Genomic DNA, 22,859 nt, shown 5'->3' on the forward strand with positions numbered 1-22,859 from the left:
AGAAGGACATGTCTGTATTTGCCTATTTATCATGTTCTGCTTTCTTCTGCCATGCAGTTACATACTGAGAATTGCAAGTCCAGGTTGGGCTATGTTGAATTTAGGCTGACACGGACGTGTCTGGACCTGGCATTTGGTGACTATGTATACATCTTTCACTTAAGTATATATTTAGGAACAGAATCACTGCTTTCTAGACAGACTTTGTAGGTAACTTTAGTAGGTATCAGATTAGGATTTCTTAAACTTTCCAGGAACAAGAGACCTTAGGAATCTTGGGAATGAAATCTAGCTCTGACAGAATCCCAAACAGTTAAGCATAAAGCATCCGTGAGGTACCTGCACCATGACAAAGACACGGGGTAGCCCTTGACCTTAAAATGCTAATACTCGGGGCTGGTGAGATGGCTCAGTGGGTAAGAGCACCCGACTGCTCTTCCGAAGGTCCAGAGTTCAAATCCCAGCAACCACATGGTGGCTCACAACCATCCGTAACGAGATCTGGCGCCCTCTTCTGGAGTGTCTGAAGACAGCTACAGTGTACTTACATGTAATAAATAAATAAATCTTAAAAAAAAAAAATGCTAATACTGACAGACCCCCCCCCCCAGAAAAAAATCACAATTAAGAAAACTAGGAGACAGGCCTGACAGCAAGGGCTGCACAGAAAGCCTGGAGAGGAGATGGCTCAGCAGGTAGGAGCAATTGCCAGCAAGTCTCACAACTGAGTTTGATCTCTAGAACCCACACAGTAGGAGAGAACCAACCTCACCAAGTTGTCTTCTAACTTCCACAAACATACTATGGCTTACAAGTGCCCCCAAACACACACACACACACACGGAAAAAAATTAAGATGTAAAAGAGCCAAGCACAGTGTCACTCATCTCTTAGCACTCAGGAAGTAGAGGCAAGCAGACGTCAGTGAGCTCCAGGTCAGTCATGGCTATATAATGAGCCCTTGTCTCAAAACTGGAAGGAAGGAAGGAAGGAAGGAAGGAAGGAAGGAAGGAAGGAAAGAGAGAGAAAGAATGAAAGAGAGAGGGAGAACAAAGGAGAGAAAGACCTCCTAGGTGTCTGACTTTAAAAAAATTATACAACTCTGTTTTGCACAATGAAATCTTACATGGAAACTTAGCATCCAAAGACTTAAAGAAGAGTTGCTCTAGGGAAGGGAGATGAGAGCATTGGAGCCACCTGCCTTTCCCTCACTCGCCTTACACTCCATGGTGGATTCCAAGGTTTAAATCTGTGCATTGGCTCTGCACAGATGGCTGTTGTAACACATCCAAACAGAACTCACCAATATAGAAAGTAATCTGGAGTCCCCCTGCTGCAGGTAGAACAAGCCGTACTCCTTGCTGGTGCACAGTATTGAAGAATGTACTCCATACCTCCTGCTGTTTATAAGAAAGTAAGAGACTGAGCCAGGACTGCCTCTCTTCAAGACCCCAGTGCTTTACCCTGAGTCTGGCTCAGTCTTGAGGTAACCACAAACCTCTTTTCTTCTTTTCAACACAAGAGGAAAAAGCATTTTAGATCTTACCAGATAGAAGATGGAATAGACCCAGGCTTCATCTGTAGTAATTCCACATCCTCTTTCATCAAGATGAGAGACTGGCCATCAGGGGCCAGACCCAGACCTGTCAAGACTCCCCAGTCCTCCTGCAGAGCTCTCTTCAGATGAAGGCTGTAGTGAAGAAGACACAAAAAACAGAGAAGGATACTTCTTAAGCTAACCTTTCAGACTCTCAAGACTTCTCATGAATGAAGGATAAAGCACAGGACTGCCCTGCCCCGATATCCTGCTCCTAACCATCTGTGTGCATGCTTGTTTGCTCTTGTACTGGGATCAGACCCAGAGCCTCTGGCAGGATTAAGACAAGCACTCTAGCACTGAGCTTTATTCCCAACACCCGTCTTTCTTATCGAAACATCTTCCATCATTCTCCCTTACTTGCTCAAAAGGAGACTCTCTAACATTGCTGTCTTTTGCTTCCATCAATAAGTTCTGTGGATGCTTCCTTGTGCAACAGGACCCCAGATCTTAGTGGTCTCCAGACCTCAGCACAACTCCATAATGGCAGTGCCATTTAGGCCAGGAAACTCAACATGTAAACCGCACCATCATCCTGATAAGCCCCTAGACACAGTGACCAAGGAACTTTGTTTATTGCCTTGACTACTTTTTTTTTTTTTTTTAAATTTAAGAACTGACTCTAGCTGGGCGTGGTGGCGCACACCTTTAATCCCAGCACTTGGGAGGTAGAGACAGGTGGATTTCTGAGTTCGAGGCCAGCCTGGTCTACAAAGTGAGTTCCAGGACAGTCAGGGCTATACAGAGAAACCCTGTCTCAAAAAACCAAAAAAAAAAAAAAAAAANACAGAGAAACCCTGTCTCAAAAAACCAAAAAAAAAAAAAAAAAAAAAAAAAAAAAGAACTGAACTGACTCTATTCTTTTTATGTACCTAGAATGATATAAAGCAGACTGGAAAAAAACAAAAACAAAAATAAAACAAAAACCCCCAAAGCCGCCACAGCTTCAGCACTGGCTAGAATCATTTTATAATGTTGTCTAATTGTTTTTTTCTTTGAATCCTTCCTCCCTCCCTAGAGACCCTGCTGACTGACTGAGCTGGCTTGGTCCATAAAGCCAGGAGGTGGCTGGCACATGCTTTTCATCCCAGCATTTAGGAGGCAGAAGCAGGTGGATCTCTGAGTTTGATTCCAGCCTGATCTACAAAGCAATTTCCAGGATATCTAGGAGTACCCAGAAACTCTGTCTTGAAAAACAAAAACAAAACAAATAAATAAAAACAATTCATTGATACTACACTGTCTGGCCCAGAACTTGTCACCAATTGGCATTTAAGAATTATTCATGGAGAGATGGCTCAGAGGTTAAGAACACTGACTGCTCTTCCAGAGGTCCTGAGTTCAATTCCCAGCAACCACATGGTAGCTCACGACCATCTGTCATGGGATCTGATGCCCTCTTCTGGTATGTATGAAGATACCTACATTGTACTCATAAATAAATAAATGTTAAAAAACAAAACAAAACAAAAAACAAAAACCTTTGATCCCCAGAACCACCCACATGCTGGTAGGTGAGCCAATTCCCTCAAATTGTTCTCTGACCTCAGAATACACAGGTGAGGGCTCTAAAGGCACTACTTTGGCTAACCTCCCTCAGACTACTCAGTTCCATGGGTACTATCACAAATAAAGTAGTATAACGCAAAATGACTTTGCTGCCCCAATTCCTTGTCACATATACACAGAGATCAATAAATGCAATTGGAAAACAACCAATAAAGCCAGCAGCAGCTGACATCCTCTCACATCCTCGCCCAAAAGCAGACACAGACAGATCCTAACGAAATGCTAGGTGTGTGTGGCTTGCCATGTGCAGCAGCCGCCGCCTCGCTTCACCTGGAACTGGTGGACGTTGAACCTTTCCTCAGTGCCACTTGCCACTCGCTGATGTTTTCATTAGCACTGAGAACAAAGAATGAATTTGCCGAGTACCAGATCAGGTGACTGATGCGGCCTGGAGCCTGGGAAGGAAGCAGGTTCAGTTCAGGACTTTTGAGGGACAAGCATAAACCTTTCCCCTCTGACATGCAGGCAAACTTCAGCCCACCATTAAGCACACGGGTGGACAGAATTCATATAGCCCAAGACACCTGTGCGGTAGCCACAGCCTTGGCTTGCTGCCACAGTGTCAGTTCCCCGGCTTCATTTCCGGACACCACCATAGAACCATCTGGTGCCCAGGCCACTGCAGTGATGGCCACAGAACTCCTAGGTTTGTATGCATCATCTGGAGAAGAAAGGAAAGAATACATTAAGAGCTCTGCATTGATCTCTTAATAGTGGTGCACTCCTTTAATCCTAGTACTAGGGACACAGAGGAAGGTACATCTCTCTGAGTCTAAGGCCAGCCTGGTCTACATAGCAAGTTCTAGGCCAGCTAAGACTACATAGTGAGACACTGTCTCAAAAATAAATCAATAATTAAATAAATAAAGAGCGAGAGCGCAAGCAAGCTGCATCTGGGCTACTGGATAGGTGGATGGGATAAAGACTTATAAGGTTACCCTGGTATTCCTTGCTCCACTCACCTTCTTTTATGCTACCTTCCCCTACCTCCCCCTTACTCACCTGCTTCCTTTGGTATCTGCCAGAGCTGTACAGAGCTATCATCTGAGGTCAGCAGGAGGCCTGAGGCCTCTGAAGCAGCAGCTGCTGTGACTGGGCCACTGTGTCCCTGGAGAGTACGTATTTGGCACACCTAGGAAAAAGAGGGCTTCAGAGGTTGCCCTGTACACCTTCTCTATCGCTTCCCCACTCCAGTTCTTGCAGAGAGCTCACCAACAGGGGATGCCACAACTTTGTGGCTCCATCTAGTCCAACAGTCACCACCAGAAGCTCTGATCCAGGCTGTCCCCCTGAAAAGAAGGGAAAACAACTCAGAAGAAATGGCTAGGCCCAATGTCAAAGGCCTATAATAGAGGGCTGGCCTAGCAAGCACCAGTCCTAGGTTTAATCTCTAGTACTGAGAAAGAGGAACAGGAAATGGGAGAAGAGGAAATAAAAGGGGAGGAAGGGGGAAGGCTGGCAGTTTGATACCTGGGCGGGGCTCCAGAGCAGCTGCACACTGGCTGATGGGTCCGGAATGGGCAGGGATGTTGGTCAGCTCCACACCCTGATGGTCCCACACTTTCAAGGTCCCATCTCGGCTCACAGATACAATGTGTTCCTCCTGTCCCCAGATCACAGTGTCAGAGGACAGTCATAGTGGTCAGGACATGGGAAATGAAACAGGCAGCAAAGGACATAGTTTAGCAGCCTGGGACTGCACTAGTTTGAAGTGTGCATACAGTTATCTTGTAATAATTCTCCTGGCAGCCTGAGACCTTGACCTGTATGCATTAAGCATACTCCCCTCTCCAAACAACACACCAAATAACCTGTCAGTAGCCCAAGTCTCCCACCTGCACAGAGCTGTACATGTTCCCCTCTTTAAACAATGGAATACATTTCTCTTCCCGCTAACCTCCATCAAACATAGACGGGTTCTATCCAGTCATACTCTCTTCTGTGTGAGTAAGAGGGTAGTGGGACTGATCTGGCCTGAACTAGTTTTGGATGCATGTGTAATAAAGCAATCTGTATCACTATTTGGTGTGCACATAGTTAAAAGAAAATACATTGTGGTAAATGACTTATGCAGCAAGAAAAAGTGTACTTAATCCAAGTCTGTATATAACAATAGAGATCTACTCTGACCTTATAACCCTAGGAATCAAGCTCCTCCCTCTTTCAGACCTTATACAAGAAGCCCTAACCAATAATCTGGGGCTCTTCACTCAGGAGGGCACATCTTTTTGCTTGATTGTTGGTTTTTTGAGACAGGTTTTCTCTGTGTAGCCCTGGCTGTCCCGGAACTCATTCCATAGACCAAGCTGACCTCAAATTCACAGAGCTCCACCTGCCTCTGCTCCAGAGTGCTGGAATTAAAGGCATAGACCATCACTGCCCAGAGACAGCATACCTTACTTATGTATTATTTTGCTTTGAATAAAATTACCTCTATGCTTTCACAATCTGTGTGTGCTTTTTAATATGTTTAATTGGGAAAGGGAATGTGCACATGAGTGAAGGTGCCCAAGGAGGGCAGAGGCTTCCCAGTCTCCCTGGACACACATGGTACTGGGAATTGAACTCAGGTCTTCAAGGTCTCCCTGGACACACATGGTACTGGGAATTGAACTCAGGTCTTCAAGGTCTTCCTGGACACACATGGTACTGGGAATTGAACTCAGGTCTTCAAGGTCTCCCTGGACACACATGATGTTGGGAATTGAACTTAGGTCTTCTGAAAGTGTTCTTAATGCTGACCCATCTTGCCAGCTCATTCTGTGTATGCTTTGATTTAATTCCTGATTAAGACATCGAGAACTTAGAAAATACATGGGTAAGACCTCTGCTCCCTCCAGAGAGGGGAAGGTAAACAACGGGGACTTGGAAGATGTAAAAGGGTGAGGGATGCAGAACTGTGGAGTTGAGTGGCTCGGAAAATCTTGCCAGAAATTCATAACACCAAGAGGATGTGCTTTTATGTGCCACCCAGCACACGCACCATAAGGCCCAACACTGGAACCCAGTCCCAAGTACCACAATCGTACTATTTGCCACCGAGATTAGATACCCAATGCATCCAGTCTCCCAGATCCTCCTGGCCCTCCCATAGAACACTGGTGAAGTCCATAGCCTTACCACAGCAACCACGGCACTCACGGCACTCTGGTGACCTGAGAACTGGCCAAGTTGCTGCCCTGCCTCTGGGTTCCAGAGTCCCACAGAGCCATCACTCGAGCAGGAGACCTGCAGTCACAAGGGAGAAGAACAAGATCATCGACATTCCTCTCACATTTTGTTTGTGTGGATTTGAGACAGGGTCTCACTCACTGTGAGGCACTGGTTGGCCTGAACGCACTATTCTAGGATTAAAGAGGTACAGCACCATGCTTGGGACCTTTCTCATATCTTTTTAAAAAACAACTTAAGAACTTTACATATGGAAAATATACACCACAAGCCCTGAGAAAATAATCTGAGATTAGTTTTACGACTTAGGAGCAAATAAATCACAGCGACATCTTTTACCCTCAGATATTCCAAAGCTACAGAGGCAGTACTGCATCCTGTTGGGAACATGGGCTTTGGGTCTAGAAATGGCTACCATTGCAAAATTGTCCTGTTCGAGCAGACATGAATTTGCTCCTCAAACCCCAGATCAGGTAGCTGACAATGGCCTGTAACTCCAGTTTCAGGGGATCCACCATTCTCTTCTGGCCTCCACAGGGATAGCACTCACATGCACAAACCCACAAAGACATATAAATATTTTTTTTAAAGAATGAATTTTAAAGATGTATTTATTTTATGTATATGAATACACTGTTGCTGTCTTCAGACACACCAGAAGAGGGCATCAGATCTCATTACAGACAGTTGTGAGCCACCATGTGGTTGCTGGGATTTGAACTCAGAAGAGCACTCAGTGCTCTTAACCACTGAGCCATCTCTCCAGCGCACAAATAATTCTTTTTTTTTTTAAACCAAGCCTTTAAAAAAAAAAAACAAAAACAAAAACAAAACAGCATGCTCTAGAGCAGTGGTTCTCTGTGGGTCATGACCCCTTGAGGGGTCAAACAACCCTTTCATGGGGTTACATATCAGATAGCCTATATATCAGACATTTACATTATGATTCATAACAGTAGCAAAATTATAGTTATGATGTAGCAACAAAAATAATTTTATGGTTGTGGGTCACTACAACATGAAGAACTGTATTAAAGGGTTAAATAAAGCATTAGGAAGGCTAACAAGCACTGGGCTAGAGGAATGGTTAGAGGGCACAGCACCTGCCTAGTATATGCAAGGCCTTGGGTTCAGTATCCACCAGCAAAAGGGCAGAGGGGCTTTCTCATCAGAACATTTCTTGGCTCTGGGATGGTAGGATGGCTCGGTGGGTAAAGCTGCTTGCCACCAAGCCTGACAACCTGAGTTCAGTCCCTAGAAACCTTAGGTACAAAGGGAGCACTGACTACTTACTGCAAGTTGTCTTTTGACTTCCATGTACATACCATGACACAAAGGGACATCCATCTGCACGCATGCACAGATGCACACAAAAGTGTAAGGAATTTAAATAAAAAGAACGCTGATTAGCTCAACTTTATCCCTGGCATGACCTTGAAAATGCTTTTCTGGGGTCAATTTTCTTCTCTGGGAAGGAGATCTAAAGGTAGGGTCTACTTTACAGGATATAGTAAAGATTAACTGTGGCGATAATATGATTGAGCTTTTGCCAATCCTAACGTAGACTATGTACATGCCCAGCAAAGGTTAGCATGACCATCATTAATAGATGCTAGAAAATGTTTGAGGCGGAGATTATTGTTTTCCCTCAGGATACTTGCTGGGCCCTGCCTACTCTTTCCCATCCCTTCACTCACCAGGATGTTGTCTTTGGTCCATGCACAGCCAGTGATCCAGTCACGATGACAGGATGAGAAAGTGTGAATCAGGAGAGGGGCTTGGGCTATCTTCACGTCCCAGCAGAGGAGATTCTGGGAAGGTAAGGACAGGGCTCCTTCAGAACACAGACTGTAAGAATACCAAAGCCATTTCAGATAGGGGTTGTCTGTCTCTGACAATGTCTCATGAGGTCTAAGCTGGCCCTGGACTAATGATCTCTCTGATCTCCTGAGTACTGAGATTAAGGTAGGTGCCACCACACCAGGTTTCAAGCAGGAAGTTTTAAAGAAGAGAGAAAGTATAAAGCATGCAGGAAGACCTGCCTGCAGCTCTGGCGGATTAAAAAGTTCAAGGAAGCAATGGGAAATAGACCATTCAGGAATCTAGGACCAGACAGGCTGTGGGGCCATGGGGTTGCATCTTCTGCATCCTTCTCACCCGATCCCTGCCAGCTGTGGCCAAGATGCCTCCATCAGGGCTGAAGCTACAGCAGCACACTGGCCCCTCGTGTCCCCGGAGTTCAGCACAACAGGGCAATTCTACCGCATGCACATGTGGCTGTATCAGCAGTTGTCTGGGCCACAGTCTCACAGTGAAGTCCTCTGTATCAGTGAACAGAAAGGGAAGCAAGTGCCTTCTGAAAGCAGAAGCAAGATTGGCCTAGGAGTCAGAGGAAACCACGGGAGCAGAGTCCATGGCCCACCCCAGTAAAGCTCCAGGGAAGTGGGACAGTGAATCACCAGAACGGGCAGAGGCCCTGGGCAAGGGTCAGTCACTACATAAGCCCACAGCATGGGAGCGCCCTATACCCAGCTTCTGCATGGCGGAACTCAGTCAAGTGTGGCTCCGAGTGTATAACTGCCCACCACACTTCTCCAGCAGCTGTGGCAGAGGCATTTTCTCAAGGCCTCAATCACTTTCACCTCACAATCAATGAAAACCAAACCTCTGCTTTCAGAGGACTAGTACCGTCTTCCTCCTCCCCCTAGAAACAGCCTAGAGTAATTGTGCAAGAGGAAAACTGTAGCCATATGCTTTTGGGCACTGTGTAAAGATTATCCTTGTGTTATTCAAATGCTGACTTCTCTGATTGCCCATATACAGTTGCAATCCAGACATAGCATTGTAATGTTTATTCCAAATCTCTCCAGTTTCAAGTTTGTGTAAACATTGCTCCTCATTTATTCTCTGACTTGTCAATTAAGCTGATTAGCCAATAGCTGAGCAGAAGAGAGAATAGGGCTGGACTTCTCCCAGCCAGGGGAGAAGGGAGAGAGAAACACACAGAGACACATAGACAGAGACACAGAGAGAGAAGGCAGACGAGGAAGGAGAGGAGGAGGAGAAGAGAAGCAAGCCATGAGGAGAGAGTGTGAGAAGCAGCTTGGGAAAAAACATCTGAAGCAGAGAGAGCTAGAATAATACTAAACTGCAAGTATCATGGGCGCTTTGGCTAGGAGGCAGCCAGATGAGGTTAGAGGTTTAGAGCACATTAATAACTCAGCTATGTGTTGTAAGCATATAATATAAAAATATAGTCTCTGTCTCACCAAGCAATGGTGGTGCTCACCTTTAATCCCAGCGCTAGGGAGGCAGAGGCAGGTGGATTTCTGAGTTCAAGGCCAGAGTGAGTTCCAGGACAGCCAGGGCTACATAGAGAAACCCTGTCTCAACAAACAAACAAATATATATATATATATAGTCTCTGTCTCAATGACTTGGGAGTTAGGGTTAGAAAAAAACTGTCATTCTTTTAAAATTACATTAATAATTGACACCCAATATGGGGCAAGAACTTGCATAGATTCTCTGTGTGGGACAGAAATCTAAACTAATAATAATAATAATATAATATAATAAACAGGTTTAAAACCTTTAAATTTCCTGGAGAAAGTGAGATCAAGCCCTCCCTAGTACAAAGGCAGATTTCTAGCAAAAGAGCAAGACAGCAAGAAGCCAAATGCTCAAGGCTTCTTGAATAGATCCCCTCCAGTACATTAAAACCCCAGAGGAACAAAGCACAGGCAATTCTTTTAAGAAGCCCCAGCTTCGTAAAAACCTGACTCTTCAGCAGAACACATTCAAAAGCATTTAAAGGTTGTAAGTAAACACTGTATGTGAATGGATTTTGATAGGCATGCAGAATTCCAGTTATAAATTAATTGCGGGGTGACCCAAGCATATTCAAAGACATGATTCAATAACCTGCCCTGTGTTACCTGAGGCAGCAGCCAAGAGTTCCTGGGAGGCAGCCAGTCCCAGCACAGGCTTCTGGTATCTCGACAACAGCCACAGGGAATGAAGAGAGTCTCCCTTGAGCATCCAACCATGCAGGGATCCATCTTCTGCACCACTCACCAAAACACTAGGGCTCAGCCACACCAGTGCAGACACTGCCACATTTAGCTCTTGATGCTGAGGTCCCTGGGAACCTAGAAAATGGAAGCATATGTGAAAGAAAGACATCTGGAGAAGGAAATAAGGCAGCAGCAACCTTCTTTCCAAGGATGTAAACCCATCTACTTCCCTTCTGGTACCTGAAGAAATCTTGTAGATGTTAATGCCATCTTCTCGGTACCCAACAGCCACCTGGTCACCGTCTGGGTTGAGAGCCACAGAGAGTGCAGGAGAAAGAGGAAGAGAGCCCAGGCAACCCCTGGGCCGGCCAAGAAATCCTGACCATAACTGAGCCTAGGATGCAAGAAAAGTTTAAAGGTACTACCCCGCCCCTCCCCTCCCCATGACATCTTCCTTCAAAAGACTTCTCTCTGACCATCCAAACTCCTCCAGGATCCTCAGTAAAGGCCCCCAGCACAACCTGAACACATCCCTACTTTTGCTACTCTGTCCCAGAACCCACAGACCCTCTGGAAACTCACCTTGCCATCATCTCCAGCCGTCAGGAACCGGTCTCCAGCATGCAAGAAAAGAACAGCAGAGACACAGCCACACTGTGCAGGGAAGGCCGCCAGCCGGGCACCCTCTTGCCAGGCCCACAGCTCCACTGTCCCATCTATCCGGCCCACAGCCACAATTTTCCCAGGTGCGTTGAATGCCAGACTACAGACAGAGGGTCCTGGGGCCCCTAGTTCCTATATGTGGGTACAAAGATTAAAAACAACAGAGCCTATTCTCAGTATGGGATCAAAACGACATGGAATATAGCTGTCGTTCTCCACTTTCACCACAGTCCTGTGTGTTCTTCTGGAGAGCCTACACAGGGCCTTATTACCTTGATGACTTTGAGTCCATCTGCCTGGAAGAAGGTAATGCTGCCAGCCCAGCTGCCTGTGGCTACCACCTGCCCCTCTGGGTGGAAGGCAACACAGTTGAGAGACTTTGGATGGGTGTACTGGAAAGCCAGCTGTCCCCGGACTGTGTCCCACAGCTGGAAAAGACAAAAAAAAAAAAAAAAAAAAAAAAAAAAAAAGGAGAAACCAGGGTGCTGGACACAAATGGCCTCTCAGCCCTGGAGCTCCTGGCGGTTATCTTATCTGGTCCCCTGACTCAGCAAGTCTTCCCCAGGACAGGCAGTCATGCCACATGGAGCAACAAAATCAGTTTTTGGCTCATGGTTGAGGGTCACTTTTTGTTACCTTTAGGTATCCTCCCAAACACACAGTGGCCAGCAGGCGGCGGTCTGGGCTCAGGCAGCAGCCAGTGATTTGGTACTGGTGGGCCTTGGTCTGAAACACCCTGCCCCAGGAAGACAAAGTCATGGTTCTGGGGTCATCTGGCAAATAGGCTCCCTCCTCACTCATTTCTCTCAGGGCTTCTCACTCAGTCATGGAAGGTCTTACCAACAACCATGTTGCAGGTCCCAAAGCTCTAGGCGCCCGTCGAAGGTAGTAAGGAAAAGAGCAGTGTCCGAAAGGAACGCAAAAGAGGAAATCCCGTCACAGCCACTCAGCAGAGCCTTCTCCTCCTGAAACGGCCAGTTGGGAAGTGTGGCTCAGGTGACTCCCTTAGTCCTCCAAATCCAACCCATTGCAGGCCCCAGCCATAAAAAGGGGTTAAGTCCTCGGCTGTCTACATTCCCAGCCCAAATACAGGCCCAAGGGTACCTCATAATCAAGGCACGGTGACCCTTTCTCACTCCAAGACCCCATACCACAGATTTTCGGGGCTCTAGGGAAAGGGTGTGACATGCATGCATGTGCATGGGGGCAATGGGGTGGTTTGAGTCAGAAGAGAAAGCTGTGGCTCTCTCCAGTCTGGTATTATCCACTGCTGCAATCACTCACAGCCACTTACAGAACCACTCTCGCCTGTGTCTTTGTTAAGGCTCCCCGTGTAAGGCCTTTCTCCAGCCAAAGTTCTCTTGTATCTACACAACTCTCATAGATGTTATGATGTGAACAACTGGATCCTGGTTCTCAGCCCTGTTCCTCAAAATACTAAGTCACATGACTTAAATGGAAGCCGCACAGTAGTGGTGCACAGTCACGTCTGCTGCTTGAGTTTCATTTTGCTCTATGCAGTCCCAGTTGACCTTATACTTAATAGAGTCCGAGCTGGCTTTGAGCTCACAGTCTTCCCGATACTGTCTCCCTGAGACTGGGATGACAAGTGTGAACTGTCATACCCAGCTGCTGAATGAGCCTTTGACTAAGATGTCTAATTTGATATGAGTTGAATGAAGTTGCCGAATCAACCAGGGTATTAAGGATGGGCTTGGCTTGACTAGACCTTCAGGGTAGTACGTGAGGGTTTTCTGAGAGTCACTCTGTCTTGCCTTCATCGTCATACCTGCCAGGTTCTCAAGTTCAACAGGTAAATTGTCCCACTGGCGGTCCCCACAGCTGCTCTTTGCCCATTCGGGGAGAAGGCCACAGCAGTTGGGGATGAGGACATTGTCAGAGACAAGCTACAGAGGGAGAAAAAAAATAGGGAGAAAGAGGAAGTGAGGGCAAGAAAGCCAGTGAGAACCAAGTTCTGCATCCTGTCTGCACCCTCCTCTCTCCACAGTAGTTCTAGTCTGTTCTGCCTTTTTCTCTAAAGGGCCGCGGCTCTGAAAGGTTTACCACAGCTAGGCTCAAGGGTCTTACCTTTGCTGACTCTTCAAGGTCTGGGGTTTATTAATCCATTTCAGTGTGAACTGGTTGTGCCATCGCTGGGTGAGCAGGGGGGCCTGGCAGCAAACAGGTGATTCTTCAGGCTGGCTAGCTGCCTGCTGGAGCAGGAGCAAAGGATACTGGGTAAGGAGTGAAGCCTGTTGCCTCAGGAAGGTATGGAAAACAGCAACATCTGCCTCCGGGAGCTTCTGGTTGGCTTCAGGCTTTGAAGAAGCTAAAAGAGAGAGAGAGACTGTAGCGGAGGAGATGACTCAGTGGGTTGGAGAGTTTGCTGCACAAGTAGGGGGGCCCTGAGTTCAGATCCCCGGCAGCTACATAAAAAGCCAGGTGGGAGCCGGGCAGTGGTGGAGCACAACCTTTGATTCCAGCGTTGGGAGGCAGAGGCAGGCAGATTTCTGAGTTCCAGGACAGTCAGGGCTACACAGAGAAACCCTGTCTCGAAAAACAAACAAACAAACAAATAGCCAGGTGTGGCCGCATGCACCTGTAACCCCAGTGCTGGTGTGGGGTGGGGCCAGCAGACAGGAGAACCACTGGAGCTTGCTGGTCATCAGCCTAACCAAAAACCAGTGAGCGCCAGATTCAGTAAGAGACCTTTTCTCAATGGAGTAAGGTGGAGAGCAACAGACAATTAACAGCTCCTCTGGCCTCTGTAGGTGACTGTGTGCCCTATTTACACACAGAGACTCACAAACACACATACACATACCACATACACATACATATACACACACATACAAAAACACACATACACACACTCACACAAATGTATGCACACTCATACAAAAACACACATACACACACATATACACCCTTACACAAACATATACACATTCCTCCAAAACCACACAAACATCCGTATACACACGCTCACACATACACACAAACACACACATATACCAAGGGAGTGGGGGGTCAGAAAACACAGTCTCACTAGGAATCCCGCCTAGACTCCATTAACTTCAGCACCAAGTATGATTATATGGTGTATTTAACTTTGTAAGTCTCTGAGGGAGTATCACCCTCTAAACTTCACATCAGAAACACACCTATTCAGAACACAAAGCCTTGGGTTCCACTGAGGACCTAGGGAAGTAAAATCTTGTAATCTTAGAATCTGAAATTTTAACAAACCTCCTAGATAATTTACTGTACAGTATAAACTGAGAAAGTCTAGTGAAGAGGTCTAAGCAGAGGGGTTTCCTAAGAATTATTTGCTTACATATGGGGCAGTTTGAGGTTGGAATGGAAATGTAGCTGTTGTTTACACCTCCGCTTGGGCAGGGTATCCCATATCTCAAAAAAAAAAAAGGCTCGACTCCAATGACTTTTCTCACCATAGAGCACATGAGCCTCCAAGAGGTCGGGGACTAGACCCACTTCCAGATATGCAGCAACCACATGGAGATTGGTAAGAAACTCGGCAAGGAGGCCATGGTTCCCGCTCTGGAGCTGGGGAGAGCAGATTGGATTCATTAGGAATGTAAAGGGCTGGTGAGGAGGAAGAGGCTAGTGTTCGACCATGCCTGTGCATCTGGGACTTACACCCAGGACCTGGGAAAAGAACCGGAGAGAGGACAGCGGGAAAAGTCAAAGGTAGAGGGAGTATGTAAGGGGCTAAATGACACAGGTGGGGTTGGTGGGAAAGGGAAGAGCAATCTAAATCGGTCCAAGCAGACCGTTCTTAGATTGGACTAAGGAAAATAAGAGCAGCCGGGACTCACCAGGTGGTAAGGTAAATCTTTCAGGGCCTCAGGAGGGCAACTTCGGAAGGTGCCCGAGGCATCGGGATCACACATCTTCCAGAGGTGAGCTGCAAGAACAGACATTGAGAAGGGCTTCTCACTGCAGCATATCCAAGCTCTTAAGCTGCAGCAGAGTTATCTACCCAGTGGCCAGTGTATGGTCTTGACCTCCAGATCCACGCCTCATACTCCTGCCCAGGCTGACTCAGGCTGTAATCACCTGCAATGAGGACATGCGCAGTCTTCTCTAGCCCCAGCCTTTTCCCATAGCGACGTTTAACTGTTGTCCTCAGGGGCCCATCAGAGAGGCAGAGACGGGCACCAGGGCGCTCCACTGGGCCCTCCCCTAGTAAACTGTCCTCAAGAGAAGAGGGGAGAAGAGTAAGGGAGGAGAAACAGAGCCAGTCAGTGAACACGCTGGCACAGCAATGTGCCAACATTCCCATTGCAGAATGGAAACTGGAAGAGTAGCATTCAGGACCTGGGAGGCAAGTGTGGGGCTTTACCAAAGGACGGGTGGGATGAAGAAAGAACCTTAGGATGTCCTAATGGGAGAGAGCTCAGCTGGGGCAGCATTACCTGCGTAGACTCTGGACAAGGTAGGCAAACGGACACAAGGGGTAAGGGTTTCCACTGTGACTGGCAGCCAGCGCTTCTTCCCAGCTCTTAGTCTCCTTGGGCAAGATCAGCCATGTGCTCAGGATTGCATGTAGCTGGTCCACAGTCAGACCTGAAAATGCAAACCCTCTGGCAGCCCAAACCACACAGGGAGCCAGCCAATCTCCATTATACATGACCCCTCCCGGCATCTCTGGCTAATATCCCAGATGAACTAAGGTTAGCCAATAGCTGAGCCCTCAGCCTCCAACCCTTCCCCGATCACTGACCACTTCGTGTGACCTCAAGGGCAGTCAAAGCCCGAGGAAGGACATCATGGCCATGCTCTTGCTCCAAGGTGCTCAGGATGTGCTGCAAGAGCAGTGGGAGAGTGGCGGGCAGGGTTCGAAGTCTCTCAGACACCTGGCAGTGAAAGAAGAGAACACTTTGTCTGGGGCGGGAGGAGGCAGACAGGTGACTCTGGCAGTACAAGAGAGGATGGAGTAGCAAGAACTACAGTAGGAAGGAATGAAGAGGTTAAAAAAAAAAAAAAAAAAAACAGGAAAGAGGGAAAGGGTGACCAAAGACAGCAAAAGATGAAAAATGCCGTGACAGGTAGTGTTAATTTCCAACCACCTTAAAGATAGGCTGCTGGCCATGCCTTGGGGAATTATCTTGAGGAAACCCTACTCATTTTGGGTAGCATCACTCCCTGGATGAATCTTGGACTACAAGGAAAGCTGAGGGGCTGGAGAGATGACTCAGCAGTGAAGAGCACTTGTTGCTCTTGCAGAGGACTCGGGTTTAACTCCCAGACCCACATGATAGACTTACAACAATCTGTAACTCCAGTTCCTGAGGATCTAATGCCCTCTTTTGACCTCCATGGGCACCAAGCATATACAAAGTGTGTGTGTGTGTGTATGTTGAACACTCACACATAATATAAAATGAATAGATTTAATGATATTTTTAAAGTAAGGAAGCTGAGCAGCAACATGCATTCATCCTCTGGTTCCTGATTCAAGCTCCTCTTGGCTTCCTCACCAGGATGACCTATACTCGTGAACTGTGAGCAAGAAATGCTTACACCCTTAAGTAGGCTTTGTCAGTGTTTCTGTCACAATAGAAAATAAAACTAAGAAAACATTATACCAGAAGTTTCAGAGAGCAACAGTACTGTATCAAAAACTTGGGTAGGGAATACTTGTGTAATATTTTAGTCAAGAATCAGGTTTCAATCTGCTCGTGTCCTGGGAACTTGGGGTTAAAAGACCTATTCACTATGGGTGGCATCATTCCCTTGGCTGATATCCTGCACATTAGAACTGTGTTGAGCACGGCATCTATAGCTCTTTCTTTCTTGCAGGTGCAGTGTGACCAGTTGCTCCAAGCTCCTGCCACTTTAACAACCCTGCAACAACAGACTGTAAACTACAACCGTGAGTCAAAGCCAAATGAAGCCTTCCTTCCAAGGCAGGCAGCTTGTGTCAGGGTATTTTATCTTAACAAAAGAAAGGCAACTAAGACAGGCTGGGATGAGGGATGGAACCAAAAAGGGCCACCAGCAATGGGAAATAGAACTAACCTGTTCATACAGTGTGAAAAGCCTCAGGTAGTCAGTGACAAGGTGCAGGTACAATGGCAGGCTTGAACCCTGCTTTGCCAGCAGCAGTCGCATCTGGTCAGATGTGGAGGATTCAGCATTATTCAGGAGATTAGGGAAGCCTACCACAGCTGGGTCTGTGACAGCACCAACTGTCAAGTGCCTACACCCCTGAGAGTCTAATTAAAGGGTGGGCATGTTACATCACCTCAAAATGCATATCCCGCTCCTACATCCCAGCTAGATCCTGTCAGGAAAGCTTCCACGCCTCAGCCTAGCATTCCTTGGCCATAATTCTACTCATCCTCCCTAGGGAGATGGATCACCATGGAAAAGTCTGGATGGTCTTGTGAAACATCAGTGCTATCTAATGAACAACTTCCCCTGCTAGAAAGGTCTGGAGACAACCAAAAGGCGGTGCTAGGATGGCAGCTAGTAGCCTCAGCAGCTGCACCCTCATGACTCCCTGGTGCACACCACATCTCCATGAGCCCTGGTCTGGGTCCAACCTGGTTGTTAAAAGGTGACTCCTCCAGTCGCTTCCCATACAGTGCTAGTTCTTCTCTCACAAGCTGAGCCCTTGAAGATGGGACCAAAGAGCCCAAGGCCACCACATAAGCACCCTGACTTTGCTGAAGGGTCTCACCCAGGCCTGAGTCACTGGACACACTCAGCACCAGGTGTACTCGCTGTGACATTTGCACGAAGGGAACAGAAAGGTAGAGGGGGAAAAAAGAACAGCATTAGAGAGGTCCCTGTCCCGATCACCCACCATGGCACCCTTCTCTCCAACCCTCCTCCTGTCTCAGCCTGGCCTCACACTCACCCGCGGAAGAGACTTGGGGATCCAGTCTGAAATCAGCTGTCCGTTACGATCCACCAATTTATCTGCCCCATCGATGATAAGGACCAACGTCTGAGCAGGCCGCAGCGACTGAGCGAATTTGAGGAGCAACTTCTGCTGCAGCTCCCACACCAGGCCTCTATGTGTGAAGAGGCCAGGGTCAGAGGTAGGGAAGCCGACGGCAACACAGCTGGCTAATCTTGAGGTACACACCTGTAAGTGCTGGGGAGGGCACTCAGCTCTCCCAGTTTTTGACGCAGATGGGTACAGAGGCGTCTGAGGAGGTTGAGAGCAAGACACTGGTCAGGGCGGGCTGCTGCAAAGTGGAAGAAAACGAACGGGGGCTCATTGGGCTGGTCAGGGACCTTCAGGGCAGACACAAGGGATGCCTGCATGGGGCAAACAGAACCATATTTGCATTTCAGTATGTGCATAATCTCCCGGCTCTACCTCCTTAGCCCCAAAGCTCTTCCTGCTGTCCAAGGTTCATACCAGAAAGGCAGTCTTTCCCTGTCCTGCCTGCCCAGTCACTAGGCTCAGCCTCCCATGGGGCAGCATCAGCTGCTTCACTGTATCCTGAAGAAGGCGTAGCCGTGCAGGACTCGGTGGGGTCTTCAGCTGCTGAAAGCTGGTCTGAATCAAATCATCTTCTGAGATGGATGCTGGCTGCTCCAACTGGGCCCCAGGCTGAGGGTCACAGAGCGCTGATTATATCTCCATGTTTCTTGGAACCTCTTGGCCTAAAACCCACCAACTTGCTCCCACCCAGGACTACCAAGCCCGTCCCTCTCTGTCCGCACCCCCGCTCACCTGCAGGTGCTGCTTCTGGATCATGCTCCACACATCCTGGAGAACCAACTGTCCAAACTCCTCCAGGCCCCCAGTATAGGGCCGGCCAGCTGCTACACCTCCCCATTCACAGGAGTAGCTATAGGGAAAACATAACCCAACCCAGAGTAAGCCTGGCTCCCTGCACCACGCCTCTAACGGAGAGGTGCCTCCACCTCCGGCAGCTCACCTGCGACAGGTAACCTCTTTCTGTTCGTGTAGATATCTCTTCAGCTCTGAGACCCGATGTGCAGCTTCTTCTGACTCAGAAATAAAGTCAGGTTTCCAGGTATCTGGCACAGAGCTGACCACAAAAGACACCCCGGAGGCGGGGCCAGACTCAGGGGCAGGGCCAGACTCAGACCCTCCGACTCCTCTCCTCAGCCAGGAGATAAGGCTCTGCCCCCCTGAAATTTTGTACTAGAGTCGGATTGGAAAAAACGGATCTGAGGCCTGTTTCTCTTTCAGCACTGAATGCTGGGGGTTGAGGACGGGACCTGTCTGGCTTTCAGTGGAGGACATTTTAACCCGGTAGCAACAGGAGGTACCTAAGGAAATCAGGATCTCGGAAGTAGATGAGAGCTTGGGCCGAGGGCTGAAAGCGTTGGCCACGGTTCAGGAATTGCATCACCTCCATCTCTGTCACGGAGCGCCCTGAAGGGTACTCCTGGGTCTGCATGGAGAGGGAAGACAGAGGCAGGGTCAGTCCCAAGCATCAGCCCATCTCTGGAAGCCTTCAGATGCCCGAGATCACCCTTATCTCAGTAATCTTGTGTCCTCCCCCCAGACACAGACGGTAAAATATAGTTACCAGCTAACCATTAGCAAATGATTAACAGGTACTGGGTATTTTTTATTTATTTATTATTATATCTAAGTACACTGTAGCTGTCTTCAGACATACCAGAAGAGGGCATCAGATCTCATTATGGGTGGTTGTGAGCCACCATGTGGTTGCTGGGACTTGAACTCAGGACCTTCGGAAGAGCAGTCGGTGCTCTTAACTGCTGAGCCATCTCTCCAGCCCAGTACTGGGTATTTTAAAATACAACTTTTTCCTTAGTGTTGAAGATTGGATTTGGAACCATACTTGTAGTAGGCAAGTAATCTACCACCAAATTATATTCCCAGACCCTTTTGTGTGTGTGTGTAGGTGGGGGGCTCTTACTGTATGACTTGGACGGCCTGGAACTTACTATGCAAACTAGGATAACCTCAAACTCACAGAGAGCCTTCTGCCTTTCACTCCCCAGTGAAAACCATTAAAACAATTAAAAGCAGGAGCCAGATGACTTTTTGCATTATATTCTGAAACAATGTCACTTCGTTGCCCAGGCTGGCCTGCAACTCCTGATCCTTTTACCTAAACCATCCAACTGATGACAAAAGCTGAGCAGATTAACTTTCAACCCTCTGAGAAGGCAGGGAAGAAACCCCTCTCCAAGGAACTGCTTCATCTAGGTACATCTGGTAGAGTTATCTGCCAGCGATTCACATCAAGACTCAAGGACCTGCTGGGGCATCATCCCAGGACTCCTGTCAAGGGGCTTTTTCCAACCCCTGTTTCTTCCCCAGTTCCTCCAACCTTGTCTGCCTTACCCAGTGAAAGTGGGGATGATCAGGCAGATCATAGTTGGGGGGAATGTAGCCATAGCGGGAGCCCAGAATCCCCACGAACAGCTGTGAGTTCTCCACCTCCCCAAGGCATACTTCCAGTTGTCTGTAGGCATGATTACAGGAACAGGAAGGAGTCACTGGGGGCAGTTTCAAGCAATACTAATACAGAGGCGGCGGGGCCCTGAATCACACTGGGCAAAGTGGGGATAAAGTTTCTGTTGATATCTAAAAGGCCCGCCCTCACCCTCATTTATTCTTGTAGTCTTGATCCTGGTCCCTCGAGTTCCGCCACTCAAATCTCTCACCCCCGACCTATCCCCTCTTCCCTGTGGCCCTGCACCTGTTCCTGCGGGTCTCTTCCTCTGTGATACCCCAGCGCAGGTCAATGGCGTGAAGACTGATGCGGTGGGGGAACACTCGGGCCTGCAGTGCCGGCAGAACAGATCTCATCAGCAAATCTCGCTCCCCGTGCATGTCACGGAAAGTGGATGAAATGAAAAGCCGGATGTTGCACCATCTGGGGGCAAGTGGAGGGTCGGGCTCAGTCCCCATCTCAAGTCCATAGTTATAGGTGCAATGATCCTTCTGCACTTGACATAAACCCTATAGCCAGAAGGGTGTCTTACCAGCGTCCAGATAATATCCTAGCTGTGGGACTAATTACAGAAACCTGAGATTTGAGCCCCACTTCTTATGTGCCTCTTTCTTAAAAAAAAAAAAAATCATATTAAAAAGTTACTATTCGATCAATGCAATGCTTTGAGGCAAACCTTAACCTTATTCTTAACTATATCTTATATCTTTAAGAAATTAAAACAATCAAGCAAGCCCCGTGTGAAAAGCCAGAGACTGTGCCCTAAACCTTTTGCCTAAGCCGTGGCTATATCGATGTGGAGCTTGCTCTCCTCCCTACATACAGACATTTTTTTTTTTCTCTAGTAAAGCAAGGAATAGGTTCACAGTCTGACAGTTCCCAGGAAGCCCCTGCCTGGGGAGGAGAACAAATACCTCAGTACACAGACCAATAGCAATTGCCCCTAGCAGAAAGAATGGCAGGCACAGGATTTCTCCAGGTTCTGATGGCAACCCTCCCAGTTCACCAAGTCACACAACCTAGACTGACCCATGCTGGGAAATAGGACCCAAGGGACCAGGGATGTTCTCCTCCAGCGGCCGGAGAGACGGTGCCTGTGTTTTTCCTGGGGGTGGGGGGATCTTGAATAGTTTATCTAGTTGTCCCACATGTTCCAGGAGACGACAGGCTCCATGTTCGGCAATGAATCTAAGAAAAAGCATGATGAAAACAGAATATTGGAGATCAGAACCAGGAAGGCATCCCAAGAGAAACAGGCAGCAAAGACACGCCTGCCCAGTTCAGCGGCTCCCCTCAGGAAGACAGCCGTAGAGCAGACCTGATATGTCATGGTCACAGTTCTCAACCTGAGCTAGGGGCAATCACAAGTAGAGGTGAGCCCGGACCATATAATGAGACCCATCTCAAAAAGACTAGCCAGACAAAAAGGATAACCATAAGCCAGGAAAGTGTACTGGAAAATAAGACTACAAAACACTGGGGATGAAGGACGTCACCAGCCCAGGCCCTCCCACTCTCTGTGCATGGTGACCTTGAGATCCCTGTTAGAAAACTGGTCTGAGCTAAAGTTACACTTCCCTGTTCTGTGCGATCAGCTCTGTACAAACTACAATAGCTCCCCATTGCTTGAGGCTTCCCAATATGAGTTGAAGAGTGTGGGTGACATCCAAAGAAAACTTGAGGAGAGGAAACAAACATGAAGGTTCAAACGCACCTGCAGCTCTTCCCAAGGAAGGTTTCCATCACCCACATGCTCACATGGATGCTCACACTAGCCTGGAACTTACTATGTAGACCAGGCTGATCTCTGCCTGCTACTGCTGCTCAAGGGAATAAAGGCATGCAACACCACACTCGACTTTTGTTTTGTTTTGTTTTGTTTTTAATTTTTTAAAAAAGTTTCAATTATGTGTTTGTGTATTTGTCTCTGTGTGGCAACCTAAACAAAGCCTGAACAAGTACATCATCAAGAGACCCAAGTGGGAGTCTAAACGAAGAAGCACAGGTAACTAAGGGATGCTAAGAGTAGAAGAAAGGCTTCCCCATGGATGAGCCCTCTAACTTTGTTATGCAATACCAGTTGTCAGCCCTGACATCATTCACATACAAGGAACACCAACTGAGCTGAGCTAGTTATAGTCTCTCTGTGTGTAACAGGAACAAAGAAAAAGAGACTAGATATTTGAGAGAAAGCAAGAGGAGCAAACCACAGGAGGGGTTGGAGAGAGGAAAGAGAAGGGGGTAAATGATGTAATTAGAACTTAATCTCAAAAACTAAAAACATAAGGAAATTAATAAAGTGGTGAATAACAAAATTTATGCATAATAATTGCAAATAATAACTCAATAAAATAGATCGGAAAGATTTCCTTTTAAAAACTAATTATGTATGCCTGT

The 22,859-nt window shown here is 47.5% G+C and overlaps 1 protein-coding gene across 4 annotated transcripts in view; it reads right to left on the reverse strand.

Annotated features, from left to right (window-relative positions):
• Window positions 1–22,859, reverse strand: part of Tep1 (telomerase associated protein 1) — a 49,757-nt gene that overhangs the window by 1,576 nt on the left and 25,322 nt on the right. For all 4 annotated transcript variants that reach the window (XM_029469133.1, XM_021181922.2, XM_029469135.1 and 1 more), the window contains 34 exons: window positions 21,492–21,650; window positions 20,709–20,885; window positions 20,351–20,471; window positions 19,300–19,424; window positions 18,942–19,055; window positions 18,734–18,851; window positions 18,416–18,610; window positions 18,137–18,312; window positions 17,906–18,062; window positions 17,589–17,768; window positions 17,062–17,154; window positions 15,764–15,896; window positions 15,456–15,606; window positions 15,097–15,230; window positions 14,856–14,944; window positions 14,469–14,583; window positions 13,105–13,345; window positions 12,806–12,923; window positions 11,857–11,981; window positions 11,653–11,752; window positions 11,289–11,444; window positions 10,936–11,148; window positions 10,594–10,747; window positions 10,276–10,488; window positions 8,495–8,658; window positions 8,035–8,148; window positions 6,287–6,394; window positions 4,637–4,769; window positions 4,379–4,455; window positions 4,169–4,298; window positions 3,691–3,827; window positions 3,437–3,561; window positions 1,547–1,690; window positions 1,304–1,400 (listed from right to left, as the gene is read on the reverse strand). In XM_029469133.1, coding sequence (XP_029324993.1) covers window positions 1,304–1,400; window positions 1,547–1,690; window positions 3,437–3,561; window positions 3,691–3,827; window positions 4,169–4,298; window positions 4,379–4,455; window positions 4,637–4,769; window positions 6,287–6,394; window positions 8,035–8,148; window positions 8,495–8,658; window positions 10,276–10,488; window positions 10,594–10,747; window positions 10,936–11,148; window positions 11,289–11,444; window positions 11,653–11,752; window positions 11,857–11,981; window positions 12,806–12,923; window positions 13,105–13,345; window positions 14,469–14,583; window positions 14,856–14,944; window positions 15,097–15,230; window positions 15,456–15,606; window positions 15,764–15,896; window positions 17,062–17,154; window positions 17,589–17,768; window positions 17,906–18,062; window positions 18,137–18,312; window positions 18,416–18,610; window positions 18,734–18,851; window positions 18,942–19,055; window positions 19,300–19,424; window positions 20,351–20,471; window positions 20,709–20,885; window positions 21,492–21,650 — 4,786 coding nt within the window. The remainder of the gene's footprint in view (window positions 1–1,303; window positions 1,401–1,546; window positions 1,691–3,436; window positions 3,562–3,690; window positions 3,828–4,168; window positions 4,299–4,378; window positions 4,456–4,636; window positions 4,770–6,286; window positions 6,395–8,034; window positions 8,149–8,494; window positions 8,659–10,275; window positions 10,489–10,593; window positions 10,748–10,935; window positions 11,149–11,288; window positions 11,445–11,652; window positions 11,753–11,856; window positions 11,982–12,805; window positions 12,924–13,104; window positions 13,346–14,468; window positions 14,584–14,855; window positions 14,945–15,096; window positions 15,231–15,455; window positions 15,607–15,763; window positions 15,897–17,061; window positions 17,155–17,588; window positions 17,769–17,905; window positions 18,063–18,136; window positions 18,313–18,415; window positions 18,611–18,733; window positions 18,852–18,941; window positions 19,056–19,299; window positions 19,425–20,350; window positions 20,472–20,708; window positions 20,886–21,491; window positions 21,651–22,859) is intronic.

This window comes from Mus caroli, chromosome 14, assembly GCF_900094665.2.
Source record: "Mus caroli chromosome 14, CAROLI_EIJ_v1.1, whole genome shotgun sequence".
NCBI lineage: Eukaryota > Metazoa > Chordata > Mammalia > Rodentia > Muridae > Mus > Mus caroli.